The sequence below is a fragment of the Chamaea fasciata genome, unplaced genomic scaffold (assembly GCF_029207755.1).
Source record: "Chamaea fasciata isolate MVZ Bird 193981 ecotype frontalis unplaced genomic scaffold, bChaFas1.0.hap1 SCAF_5, whole genome shotgun sequence".
In the NCBI taxonomy this organism is placed as follows: domain Eukaryota; kingdom Metazoa; phylum Chordata; class Aves; order Passeriformes; family Sylviidae; genus Chamaea; species Chamaea fasciata.
The window spans coordinates 65,309,617-65,324,007 of NW_027094090.1; the positions used below are offsets into that span (position 1 = coordinate 65,309,617).

The window sequence follows — 14,391 nt, forward strand, 5'->3', positions numbered from 1 at the left end:
TCTTTTCCCGTTTGACAGTCACTTTTGTCTGTTTTTAATACATTAGTTAAAACTTCCATAGATCAGAGAATTCTCAAATCACCTATAAATACTGAGAAATTAATTTAAAATTTCTATTGACTCAAACATAATTCATGCAACTGGCTATTGTAAATATGTTACAAAGCTGTAACTTATGTAACATTCAGATGAAACACTTCAATATCTAAGTGCATATGGTTGCTCAGTCGGCTTGGATGATGTAAATTTATGGTAAAGGTATAAAATCAGTATCTTTAAAATGTTTTTCTGGTCAAGCAGAAAATGTTTGAAATGGTTTTCTTTACCCCACTGGATGTATCTATTTTCACTGTGTTGAGTCTCCTATTGGTAAATGTTTTGGGTAACTTTGCTCAGCAGCAATTTGTCTCCTACTTCCCAGCGCAGGATCACATTACATAATTTTGCATGGAATTTACATTTCTTTTCCTTATTTTTCTTTAAGCTCTATGCACGTGGTGGGGGAGATGTACTTAATAGAAGGTTTTTCCCACAGTAGGGAGTATACATCATCTTTTAAGTCCATGTTTGATTTTGTTTTTCTCAACTCTTAACAGTGGGAAAAATCCAAGAACTGATAGGATTTTTTTTATGAAGATGGTTTAACTTTTAACCTGTTCTATGTTTCTGCATGTGGAGAATTCAGGGCTTCATATTAATCATATCCATATTTATACAAGTGTTTTTGCCTACTGTCGAGGGTAATTTGAACTTTTCACATTTTGACAGTTGTCTTGTACTACATAAGGTAAAGCTATTCTTTAACCTTCTGCATTATTTACATCTTTAGTTGACGAGTTCCAAAGACTCACACAACATGTTTCAAGGTTCCATTAGAATTTTCTATGAATGGGGTAGAGGAAAGTGGTCATCTCTCTCAGTGAGGCCTTGTTTATACTGAAGTATATCAGTGTATCAGTTTATACTGAAGTATCAGATGCCTCAGCACTAAGTGATGTGCAAATCTGTGCTTTAAGCCTTCAGAGATGCTCTTTAAATGCTCTGTGTATTTTACAAGGCATCACTCAGCAATGTTTGAGGAGTTGATTGGATTATCAGGATAGCTGGAGAGACCAGAAGGGTGTTTCTGTGGTTTAGTCATCTTGTGTTGGCATTGGCCCAGTTTTATTTCAGACAGTGATGCAACTATGCCTTACTTTCAGTTTCTTTTCAAGCAGCTAATGGCCAGGGCTTCCTGTGTGGAATTAAAGCACATGAGCCTTTTAGTAGCACATTGCTGGCGTTGTGTGCAATGGTTTGATGTAGGTATTGACAGCACTGAGCTGTGCATGACACTGTGACTGCTTTTGCAGAGCCAGTTGTATGTATGTTAGAAAGGGATCAGAGTACCACAAGCTCATCCAGGTCAGTATGACTCCAGTTTCAAGCCAAGATATGTAGGTGATTTGTCAACTGTTTTGTGATAAATGGTGTTGAAGGCATCTGGGAGGATAAAGCCGTATCAGCTTTTAAAGCTGTGCAGGTAAGAAAAACCCATGCAATTAGTAGTCATTTTCATAGCTTCTTGGCAGTGGCATAGTTGCGAATATTAATAGATTGGGGTTGGACACTAAGAAGAGATGCTGGATTGAAAAAAGCTTTTTCAAGGAACACTGTCTTGAAGGCGTTAAAGTGATTAGCTGTCTGCTCTGATAAAGGTTTGGTGTTTTGTCAGTGGTAGGGTAGGTTATCTATTACCAATTTCCTTTGGAAAAGTCACAGATTTTCTTGTTAATTGTGCTGACATGTTTTTAAAATGGTTCTTGGAAAGATCATCTGTGCTACTAACTAAATAATATTCTTTAAAAATACCAGTAAAGCTCATTTCTCTCACATTTGTATTTTAAAACCAAGTTGTTTACTATCTACTTCAACATAGCAATATGCATCTGATAGCTTCCAGGTGCCACATATGACCAGAAAAATTTTTTCTTGGCAACAGTTCAGTGTGTAAAGTAGAAAACTTCTTCCAGTCAGCTTTTCAGCTGTTGATAAAACTTTTAGAGGAAGTCCGTGTCTTGTTCACCATCTATGTTTCTGCTTAGTCATCTGTTACTGACATCTCATACTCCACCAGGTTACTGGCTAAACAATGGCAAGAGACTTCAAGGAGTGTTTGGGAAGTGCCTGTGTTACTGGTTGTGTTATTGTGTACTGGCTGAGGGAGATTGATTGTCTGTCTGAAGTTACAAAATACCGGTTGATGTCTCGTCTTCAAAAGTTCATGTGACTGTAGGAGAATCTGGCCAAATTATGTGCATGTGACCAGATTTCTCAAATGATCTCAAAGAATTTCTCAATGTCAAACCCAGCAGAGTCTAAATAGAATACATGGAGAACTTATATGGCCGTCTTTCTACATGCTGAATCCCTAAAAATAACAGTGCAGGTTTTGGGAGACATAGAGAACTAGGTATTAATTAATATAATTAGTTGAAATGTATATGTTTATATCTGTACTTAAATTGTGAGAAATACTTCACATTAAACTCCATGAAGTAAATTGGCTATTTCACTGTTGTATGAAACTTCCTACATTAATTTTTCAACACTTTTAATACCAACTGTAGCTGTGCTAAATTATAAGACAGATGTAATTTATACCCTGATCTTAAAGATTATTTCTTTAGCTGTGAACCTGCTGTCATGAAGCTGACTTCTTCATTTTTTTACAGGTGGTCTCCCAGATAAGAAGTTTGAGGTAGATAAACGAGCCATGAATCTCGGGGATTTTAATGACATGATGCGAAAGGATCGATCGGGGTTCCGTCCACCTAATTCCAAAGACATGGGAACCACAGATAGTGGGCCTTACTTTGAGAAGGTGAGAGAAATATCTTTAGATAAATTAATATCAACCTCTATGTTCAAGGTCCCAGTTTTCACCCTACTTCTCCAGAGGTGCTAGAAAGTCAATAACCCTGAATGAGCTCAGTAGTAAAAGGTGTGGGTTAGTTTTATTGGTAGAATGAATGTGTGTATGAAACAGGTGTCAGGTGTGCATAGACAAACTAAATTGGGGAGAGTGAGGCTTTTTATTCTAGACTGGATTGTTTTTGTTGTAGACAGAAATTCCTTTCTTTTCTCTTAGAAGGGTAAACTACTGGTAGCAATGAAATTCATTATAGGTTTCATCATGTTGTTCTTTTGGCTATTATCTATGGTCATCCACTGTAAAAACATTGGTTGAGGTCTAAGTAAATATAAGTTATCACAGTCTTCCAAATTTTTTTTTTCTTTCATATCTGGCATGTATTGGAAACACCCTTTCTAAATTCCACAAGCCTTTATCCTGTATGTCCATGTACTGTAAGCTTCTGTATGAGATCTGTTTCTCTGTGACATCTGTTGTATGTTATGGTAGTGTTTCTTTCATATTCTTGCCTATTTTTAATAGAAGCTTTCACTGTTATTATCAGACATTAATTGCTTCAGAGTATGAATTGGAGAGTGTCCAGTAGATTCATAATGCTCTAGGGCTGTTCTGGTTTTTTTAGATACAGTTTATCACATGGAAAACAATTCTGGTTTAAAAATTCTGAAGGCATGTTAACTGTCTAGGAAATTTTTAACTCCTCCATTTTGGTCTAACAAGCCAAAAAGCAGTTTTGTCAACTCCCTCTGGTGGCATAATTAATAAATACCCTGAGCAAAGCTAGTGTGTTTCCTAATAAATTATGCTGGTAGGTGTGTGCTAACATTGGAAAATCATTCAAGATTTGTTTGTTTCTGTAATGGTAATAGCCACTATCAGAAACTAATTTCATGAGAGTTCAAAATGTATTTTTAAGAAGAAAACTTAATATTATCTCCTTGGAACAAAATTTTGATTGTCAAATGATCATGTGAATCAGAAGTTTTGTCCTTGTAACTGCTATTATGAATTAACTTTGCTTCTTCCTAGTCACTCATCGTCCCTCTTTCTCTCCTCTTGCTTCACTAACCAACTCCTGCTGATGGCTAACTTCTGCTTCAGCTGACTTTGCCTTTCTCCAATCAAGATGGGTGCCTTGGGGATGAGGCTCCCTGCTCTCCCTTCTCCCCTTCTCCCAGCTACAAGCTGTCTCCCTCTGGTACCACACTATCCAACGTCGGCCTTGGGGCAATCGGCTCAGGGCTCAGTCCCCAAAACTTCGCTGCTAGACAAGTAAGCAGGCCACCTTATTAGATGCATTGTTATAAGGCTGCAACCTGGGCTTAATCCTGGTTAGTTGGTTGCTTGCATTTGTTTTTCTGCTGAACAGATTAAAATTGTTACTGGAAATTTCAGCTGTCTCAGGCCACTGAGAATTAGTCCACTTTGGTTCCTAGCATCAAAACATACTTGGTCTGGTTTTGTTGGCCTCTTCCTAAATCACAGTACAGCAGCAGGTAGATGTGCTTTTCAGAAGTCATGAAGCTAGTGGTATCCTTTATTTTAATTGCTAGCTTAAAACCCAGTTAGAGGCTGTTGATTTGCCTCATCAAACCCAACACTGAATTTTTTCAGACTCCACTCAACAACCTTGTATGTAGAAATGTGCTTGTAAAAAGTTACAGTGATTGAGCATTGTGCCTCTTCCCTTCTCCCTTCCTCACAGTTCAAAGTAAGGATTGTTTAGTAGCCTTTAAAAATTCTTGAAGTAGCAATGTATTTATGTACAGGGAAATGGTGGGGAAGGAGTTAAGTGGTTTAACTGCAGTTTGGAAGAGTATCTGCCTATATGTTTTGCATTATTCTAGAAGAAAATATTTTAGGAATACTAGGAAATGAAAGAATAGTACCTAATTACTGCAGCTGGTCCAGCTTACGTAGTCATATGCCTAACATGATGGTGTTTCTTTGTGTTGTCTTTCTGTTTCTATGTGACACAGTGTTGAACATCAGATTAAGTCCAAAGTTTGCAGGCATGTTGTCGTTTTCAGTGTGCAGAACTCTACAGAGTTATAGAGAGGGCTGAAAGTGTAACTGCAGTTTCAAGGCCTCTCAAAAATTTTTATGTGTAGTTTACTCCAGCCAGCTCTTTCCAGAATAAAACCTTGTCTTTTGAGGTTTTTTGTTTATCTTCCTGCATGCTTAGGAGTTGCTTCTGAAGGAGAAAATACTTTAAGTGGAGGGAGATGCAGGTGAATTAGGCAATCTGTAGTGCTGCCAGTGTAGAAGAAGAAGGCGAGACTTGTGTTTGAGCAAAAGGGTAGCAGAGGATGCACAGTATAATAATACCATGCATAATACTCCTACCAGTGTAGGAGTATTATGCATGGTATTATGATAAGGTTTATGAGATCCTGGTATATAAGGGAAGGGAAGGTTTTAATGAAGGCCTGCACAAACTTAGTTTGGAATAAGGATGGACTTTTGTTGGGTGCAGCAATGCTGGCATGGACAGGCAGAATAGGGAATGATGGCTGAGGAGTGGAAAATAAGACTCTTTAGAACCCCTTTTAGGTATCTGAGGGTCACAGACATCCTGATAGACAGCAAGAGATGGGGAAATTCTGAGGGTCTTGAAACCGAAAGGACAAATTCACGGCACGTAAGGATGCTTTAGATTATGAGCTTTAACTTTTAGAAGCAAGAGGGTGTAGCTGCCGTACTGCAGGAGAGAGTTGATAACATTTCTTGTCTTTTTTTTTGAAAAATGGTACCAGAAGTCCACTGAAGAGGCTGAACTTGTGAAACATAATCACAAATTTTCTTTGGTTTTTTTTCATGCATTAGGATTTATTATGGAAGTTGCTTATAAATCACTAAATATTTCTCATTAAAAAACTCAAACACCAAGTGTTAGAAAATAAATCACTGAAAGGGAAAAAGAGCACAGTTCTTTTATCACTTGAAAATTTTCTTCAAATTTAGTGGGAAAAAAGGGGAAAGAAAAATACTCAAATCCAGAATGTTGAAGTTTTCATGGCAGAAGGAAAATTTTTAATATTATTTTATAATTCAGATTTCAGTTAATGGAAGGCCTGCAGAGGAAATAATAGCCTTGTGAGTGATATCTCAGCTACCTACTGAGGAAAAGTACCTGTCCTCTCTAAAATGAGGGACCAGAATTCTCGTTGACAGAGTCTTGCCACACTTCTAAGAATGGAATGGAGTTTTTAGTTTGTTGTTTGTACTCCAAGTTTCCATTTCCCAATATGTAAAGTGCAAAATATTAAAACATTAGATTTGTCATATTTTGAAGTAAGTGGATAAGCATGACCCTTCTGTGTTAGTGGAGAAACAACCTGCATCTCAAAAATGTAGTACAGTGGTTTTAACCGAGGTAGAATATTACTGATTTTAGCCAAACGTCTGTAATTCTAAGGAAACTCTGTTTAAGTCAGTAACTTGGCTCCTTGTTACTGATACGTAGTTACTAGCATAGAAATCCATTATCCTGCAAGATTCATCTTCTCACTACTGCTTTAATTTTATAGGGTGGCAATCATGGTTTGTTTGGAAACAGCACAGCACAATCGAGGGGCATGCACACACCAGTGCAGCCACTAAATCCTTCCCCCAATATCCGGGCGCAAGTGCCTCCCCAATTCCTTTCTCCCCAGGTAAGGAATTTATAGCAACTGATTACTTGTGAAAGTAGATCTACAGCCTTCAGAGCACTTCATTGAGGTTACTTATACCCCTATCTTAGTCTCAACTTGGTGTTAAGAAATAGAAAAATTAAATAAGATAAAACTATTAAAATTCATAGTGAAAGTACTTAAAACTCAGTGCAGAAGCATTAGCATTCTATCTTATTCCAAGGCAGTTGATGGTAAATGCTTGCTACCAGTATTTTTAAACCACAAAACTGGATTTGGGAATCCTATGTGTTACATAGGCTTTTGAAAAGTATTAAAAAAAAAAAAAAAAAGTGAAAGCTAGTGTCTCTGAAATGTGACAGGTTGCTTAATTTTTTAAAGTAGTCTTGTCCTGTGCTTCCTGTCCCCCCCAAAAGAGAAGTTTGATGAAGCGGCTTTGTGTTACATTTACATTGCAGAGCTTAATCTTAAGACCTCGGGATCTCCAAATGTAGAAGTTTACCTTTGCTTTGGACTTGGTGAACAATTCTTGAGATTCTCTTGAATTGTACTAGTGTAACTCTCCAATAATCCGGGGAGATATGGGGAGATTCTTCTCCACCTACTCCTGTCTTTTACTATATCTTACTCAATGTACAAAGAGATTAACTCTTTCTTTGAGGCACTGTTTCTTTGCTCCAAGGACTGCCTGAATGCCTTTCTTTTTCCTTGTCAAGCAGTACGTTTTTAATGTGATAATGCAGTACTGTGATTACTGGCTAGCTGCATATATATCAGCATTTAAATTTAGTGCCGTCTCTAGCACCTGATTGGTTGGGGGGGAACCTTTGTGTGTGTGTCTGCATCTGCACATGTAATACTGTATATCATCAATCAGGTGAGGCATTCACTCGGCCCAAGTTATAGATTGTGCATGTTTAAATGTGTTGTGTTAATAAATCTTTAATGTCTTTCCCAGAACGCCGTTGAAGATTGATGTCATAGTCCTACTTGTTCTTTACAGAAATGCTTGTACTTCATCTTTTCCTCGTAGCAGTGCGTTCAGAATATGTAACTCATTTCCATGCAGGTTTCAGCCTCCATGCTCAAACAGTTTCCCAACAGTGGCTTGAATCCTGGTCTTTTCAATATGGGCCCCCAGCTTTCTCCACAACAGATTGCCATGCTGAGCCAGCTTCCACAGATTCCCCAGTTTCAATTAGTAAGTAGCTAGTAATCTTGTGAGACAAGACTGTTTGCAGATTGTCTGCGGAGTTTTCTTTTTATGCTTATTCTAATTCTGTTTTGTTCTACTGATGTTATTTTGTAAAAGTATTCCCTCTTTACTATGTGGAGTAGTAAAGTCCCGCTAGAAGGCAGAAGATAAACCAAATAGGCTCATGTATTTATTGTAGATTACAGTGGGTTAGTAATGACTCTAAACCATGTTTCTGTACAGAAAGGAGTTGTTAGTTGATTTTTAATAAAGTTTTCTTCAGACCTGTAGTCATAGTGGTGGTAATAAAGCAGGTATGAGTAATTCTGCTGCACAATGTTAAATTGCAAACATTTAACATTTAAGTGAAGGATGTGGTATTCTTCTAATGCGTTCATTGTAGTTTTATTTGAGTAAGTGGAATAAGAAACCACTTTACCTATGTTTACCTAAGTTCTCAACAAAGCGTCTGCTAGTGAATAGCGCCTGGCAATTATATTTTGCTTGATGAGCTCTGTATTCTCACTCTTGCCACCCCCACATATCTTGTAGGCTTGTCAGCTCCTCCTTCAGCAGCAGCAGCAGCAACAGCTGTTACAGAGCCAGAGAAAGTTATCTCAAGCTGTGCGACAGCAGCAGGAGCAACAGGTGTGTGGCACTGTTTTTGTCAATCATATGAAGTGGGCTGGAGAAATGCAGTCTGCTGTAGAGATGGTGCTGGCTCCAGTAACGTCATCTGCTCTCTTCACATTGCATTTTATGGAGAGCAGGGTCTTCAGGATCTCTTCTAATTCACTGTTTCTTTATGTCTACTAGAATCTATGTTACTGTATAGCATAGATTAAGCGGTTTTTTTCTTTCATTTGCAGATTGCTCGTATGGTGAGTGCCCTCCAGCAGCAGCAGAGGCAGCCTGGCATGAAGCATTCACCATCCCACCCTGTTGGGCCTAAGCCACATTTAGACAGCATGGTACCCAATCCTTTGAATGTGGGTCTCTCAGATTTACAGAGCAAAGGGCAGATACCTGGATACGGTTCAGGTGGTAAGTGCTCTGTGGAAGGAGGTTTGGTGCATTGCCTGTAGCTTCCCTATTATTAATATGGTAATTGTGTTAGTCACTTATGTCTGGGTCCAGAAAGGAGTAATTTATGTATAAGCATTAGAGCGAAGGTTATGACAAGCGTCAACTTTAAATCAAATGGCATTATTTTTCATTACATGGGAAGAAGACAAACCTGAGAAGAAAGCATATCGTGGCATACTGACCTAACACACTTATTTGGAAGATGCCCCTTGAACATACCCTTTGCTGTTGATTTTTTTTTCCCCACCCTTTTATGATTACAATGACTCCCCATTTAAAGACGCTTAAAAACAGAAGATGACAGTGGAGTTTTGTTTGTTTGTTTGTTTCACAGGCTTTGGCTCAAGTGGCATGGATTATGGCATGGTGGGAGGGAAAGAAGCTGGAACAGAATCCCGCTTTAAGCAGTGGACTATGATGGAAGGGCTGCCCTCTGTGGCTTCACAAGATGCCAATATGCACAAAAATGGTGAGAAGGGGAATTTTGGGAATGCCCTTGTAGGTTCATCTTGCCAGAGGTGCAATAGTTTAGATGAAACTGTCTTGCCTCACCAGTATGCATCTTAAATATTTTTGTGTTAATATGTCATACTCCTGAAGATCCCAACCTTTCCTGAGTGTAAATATATGTTTTTAATGCTGCAGGTGCAATAGTGCCCCCTGGAAAGGCTCGTGGAGGATCGCCCTACAACCAGTTTGACATAATCCAGGGCGACCCACTCAGCAGCCATGCAGGCCCTGCTGGTGATAGTTGGTTACCTGCCAAATCTCCACCAACAAACAAGATCGGAAGTAAATCCAGCAATGCCAGCTGGCCTCCAGGTATTACATAAGGGCAGGGATTGTGTCCTCGCTTTTGGATAGATGTGCTGGTCCTTTCCTCATCATACTTACTTAAATAGCCTTTGTAAAGAAAATACATGCATGGCTTGGCCTCTCTTGGTTTTGAAATTTCTTCCACATTGAAGTAGAACATAAATGTTGAATTTCCAGTAAAAAATGCTGGGCTAAATATGAACTAACTGCTGAATTGCCTGAGTAGCGTTTGGTTTTTGTTAGGTGAACTCATATCTTTGGTGGTTTCATGACTTTACATTTACAGAAATTTTCATGAAAACATATGTTGATAGAATACACAACACCATCTCCCTTCTTTTGTACTGATTCCTTTTTTGTGCTGTGTCAGGCTGACGTAGTGAAAAAATTATTCATAGTGTGGAATCAGAAAGAAAAATATGTAAAGTAGAGGATTTTTTGTGATGGTGGGAACACCACACCACACTGTTGTGGTTCACCTTTGCTTGTGTCACATAAAGGATAGAAGAGTGTTGCAAACCTTCAGTTATGCTCAGGAATCCTGTGGCTTGGGTAGAAGTCTCTTGCTTTTGGCATGACAGGCTGGTGCACATTTTTTAACTTTTCTAGTTTCTCTGGCAGAATTTTATGTTTCTTCTAGAAAACTCTCTAGGCAAAGTACATATGTATTAGAATACACACATAATTTTCTATATAAAACATTCATATAAACAGAGTGGTGTCCTTGAAGTTGCACAGATTATTCACCAATGCTGTTCAGCAAATGGTGGCTGCTGTGATTTCTCTCTTGTCTGGAAGACAGCTACCCTCCAGTACAACATTACTAACTGCAAACCCTCTGTTGCATACCCCCTCAAGCACAAAAAAGTAAAAATCTAGGTACATCTCTTGGGTAAAGCAGTAGCACAGACCTTGCATCAGAAAGCCTAGGAATCTGTGTGACAGATACAACTGCAGGAAACCTAGAAAATGTAGTTGAAGATTTTTATGAGGGAAGCCCTCAGTATCTGACTCCAGCAAGAAAGCATCTTCTGGTGAGCTAACAGAGCTAATGAATTAGTTGTCTTAAAAACATCTTCATGTCCACAAATTTTCATACTGCTCACTGCATTCTGTACAACTGTATTCGTGTTACAATTCTGTCAACCTGGTTGTTAAGTATGGAGCTTTTTGGACTAGAGTTGCTGTTCATAATGCCAAAAACTCCCAGAATGTAATCTTTTACCAGACCTCACTCACAGATTCATTGTTGCTGAACTTGTTTCCTCAGTCACCATTCCCTTATATTATATTGAGAAATACAGTACTGCTTGGAATGTTACAAGAGACACATGAGGAGCAGCTCTGCCATGTTTCCAGGTTTTGGAGCAGCCATTGGCTTTGGCAAGGTTCTTGGTGCCAAAACTGTTACAGACGTAAGAAGCTAGATAGCTTCTCTTTGCCCCTTGTTGGTATCATAGAGCTTCCCTAGTGATATCCGTAGCCCCGTTGTCAGTGATAAGTAAAATTTTTTGTTGCTGACTCACTCGCCACTGTGAGAAGATAACTGAAGTTCACAAATTCTGAATGTAAAATTTCACTGAAATCCTCAGTACCCTCCCTCATTTCTTGTGTCAGTAACCCAAGGTTATGATTGCAGCCCTCAAGTAACAAATTCTGGATTTTGCCAGGTGGCATTTTTTCAGTTATTGCTGTATTGCTGTTCCACTCTTTCGAGATCTGTAGGCTGCTGTTACTGTTACAAGTTACTGTTCCATAACCATCAGCCATTTGAGCTGTCTCATAGTCTAACTAATGGACTTCATTGACAAGGAAAACTGAAATCAAGATCTACCTTATCAACACAACACCCTGATGAAAAATTAAAACCCAAAATGACTTTACACTCTAGGTCCTTCTCTACAAGCTTGTAGATGAGGTCTGCTGTCAGTTCCTGGCATGGAAAGAGAATTCTTTGTCCAGAAGAGGAGAAAAAGAGTTGTTACAAAAATGAGTTTACAAGAGTAAATAAACCTCTTGAAATAGGTGCATTTTTCCTTTGAATTTAAACAGTGGTCACTCAGCATTCACGCTGACTACACCTTTCACATTTTCTTCTTAAATGGAATCTGCTGCAGAAATTCTGCTATTCAAGAGAGTAATATTGTTCAGCACATAAATAAATGAAGTGGTGTCCAATCAAACTGATATCACACCTGGAGGTGAGAGCAGGTTTTGCAGCATTGGTGAGAACTATGTCCTTTGGTTGTGTTTCACAGACTTGCATACTTAGGTAATACTTAGACTGTAATTTTGCAGTTCAAGATCAGTCATACTTCAAGCAAACTGTCCTGGACGTGTCTGTCGTGGTTTTCACAATAATCTTACGTTTGAACTTTTTTGAGAAGACATTTCAAATATCAGTGAAGAAATGCATTTCAGGTCTTCTTTACTGCCTAGAAATAAAAGAGCATGTCTGTAGACAAGGGTTGGTGAATGCGCATGATAATAACTAGCAGCCCCAAAGGAGAGTTTGGAAATTGGTCAGCGTGCTGAAGTTCAAGGAAATGTATTTCCAAATGAGGGTTACATTGATGAGTGAACGTGTTCATAAAAAATAATACCCCTGATCCTTGGGGCCTTGTTTTCATTAACCTTTTTTATTAGAGCTTTATGTGCACTTAATTTTCAGTCTCACCATTTCTCAGAATCTTTGTAGATAGAAGACTTGGATTTTTTTTTTCCCCCCTCTCCAAAGAAGTTCTAATTTCCAGGTTCTAACCTGTGTTCATGGATTCTTTGTCTCAGAACAGAGAAGATATTTTGAGTAGACCCAAGAGCTGTATTGCTTCTTCCTTAACAAAAGGGAAGTCCTGCTTGTCAGGGGATGGCAGTATTTTGGTAATAGCTGAGCAGAGTCCTTACGTGATGCAGTGCTGATTGCTCATAGTGTAAAGTGTTGATATCTGAATTATTTTGTTGAGTTACTAAAGATTGGGAGATGTAACTGTTGTTTATAAAATCACAAAGGCAATGAACAAGATAAATGCTGCAGAATTGTAATTCTGTGACACCTGCAATGCTAGAACCATGGTGCAAATGCTGGAATTAAGAGGATATAAATTTTAAACAGATGAAAACTTTTTGCTGTCAGGAGTGGTGAACTTTTGGGCTGTGTTGCTTTCACAGCTTCTTGAGACAGGTGGTACTAGCCAGTCGAAACAGTGATTGGATAAAATGATGGGAAAAAAGTCTCACAAACTGGTGCTAGCAGATAGTGGGTATTTATGCCATCTAAGTTAGGACAGCTGTGGATACTGGGAGAGTGTGAGGCCAGTAGTCCACAGATGGTGGCCAGGTTTGTATTCTGTCCCTTAGTGTTATTTGTCCTACTGATGCTGGCAAAATAGTGAACTAGATGGACCATAGTTCTGACCCAGTGGGGCATTTCTTTTGTCTTCTCTCAGATTCTCCCGTGCGTTATCACAGTCTAATACTGCCCTTGCTGTTTCAATAATTTGAACCAGTAGTATCATATTTTTTTCTGTATTTGTCTGTGAAAATCATAGTCTAGACCATGTTTCTTCATTACAGAGGTGACTGAAATGAACCCTTCCATGGCAGATTCATCCTGTATTGCTTCATTCTAGAGAGTGCATCTTGGACTCTGCTTTTAATAATGGATCTTTAATTACTCTCAAATATTCTTTTATTAATTATTTCAGAAATTCAGGTTGGGAATTCTGTATCCTGGACTTGTATCTGCAAGGGATGAATCTGCCACCTTTGCACTCTTCTCAGACTTACGCAAATTGTCACATAGTGTGTGAAGCTCCCTTACTTTTTTTTTGTGTTTGTCAGTTTTACTTTTGCACCACTGCTTCCAGAACTGACCACAACACTTTATTCATTGGCAGAACCAAGTTACTGATCTTTCCTACAGTAACTGGAGTCTTTGTGTGTTCATATTTAATATAATTCATTGTCTTGTCTTAAAATTCTGACGTGCTTGGAGCTGTAGTTGAAATTAAAGCATGAAAAGTATATCCCATCTCATTGTGAAGCATGAAGAATGTCAATGAGTAAATACATTCATTTTACCACAAGGCATCTCACCTCAGTAGTAATAGGTAATGTAATAAACGAGGCAGGGACTCAGGTGGAATAAAAAAAAGGCACCTTGTTTATTAGTGAAACCACTGAGAACGGGAGCCAGAGATGAGCCCTGGCGCCATGCAACAAGCCAGAAAAGAAGCAACCAGTAACAGTGTAAAAACACTGGGTGCTCCTTAGGACCCAAATTCTTCCACCGGAGAACACTCTGGAATGTCTTTCAGTCCTTTTTATACCCTCTTGTTCTCACTCGATTGGTGCGCTCAGGATCCTCGCTCTGATTGGTTCCTTCTCTGGCGATTGATTGGCCTTTAGCAAGGACTATCCTGGACCAATCATTTGACTGGGGCGTCGAATGATGGTCCGTCGCATCTACCAATCCGGGGTTGGAGTGCTGTCACTGCCAACTGCTTTCAGAAACCTCACTCACTCACAGCAAGTGCTACTTTTAACATATAACTTCAGAAACGTTAACAATTACAACCGTTGACACATAAACTTCAGGAACATTCACAATTACAACTACTAACACATAAACTTCAGGAACATTAACAATTACAACTATTAACTCCTAGAAACATTTATTTACTTATGATACTTAGAAACATTTATTTACTTACAACAGGTAATGTATAAAGTGTGTGTACATACAG

At 38.7% G+C, this 14,391-nt stretch overlaps 1 protein-coding gene across 14 annotated transcripts in view; it reads left to right on the plus strand.

Moving 5' to 3' along the window:
• TNRC6B (trinucleotide repeat containing adaptor 6B) overlaps positions 1 to 14,391 on the plus strand; it is a 136,672-nt gene that overhangs the window by 104,071 nt on the left and 18,210 nt on the right. For 12 of the 14 annotated variants that reach the window (XM_066184180.1, XM_066184181.1, XM_066184172.1 and 9 more), the window contains 8 exons: positions 2,715 to 2,863; positions 4,016 to 4,186; positions 6,445 to 6,570; positions 7,619 to 7,750; positions 8,297 to 8,392; positions 8,614 to 8,788; positions 9,165 to 9,299; positions 9,476 to 9,652. In XM_066184180.1, coding sequence (XP_066040277.1) covers positions 2,715 to 2,863; positions 4,016 to 4,186; positions 6,445 to 6,570; positions 7,619 to 7,750; positions 8,297 to 8,392; positions 8,614 to 8,788; positions 9,165 to 9,299; positions 9,476 to 9,652 — 1,161 coding nt within the window. The remainder of the gene's footprint in view (positions 1 to 2,714; positions 2,864 to 4,015; positions 4,187 to 6,444; positions 6,571 to 7,618; positions 7,751 to 8,296; positions 8,393 to 8,613; positions 8,789 to 9,164; positions 9,300 to 9,475; positions 9,653 to 14,391) is intronic. The other 2 variants (XM_066184178.1, XM_066184179.1) reach the window with 2 other exon arrangements.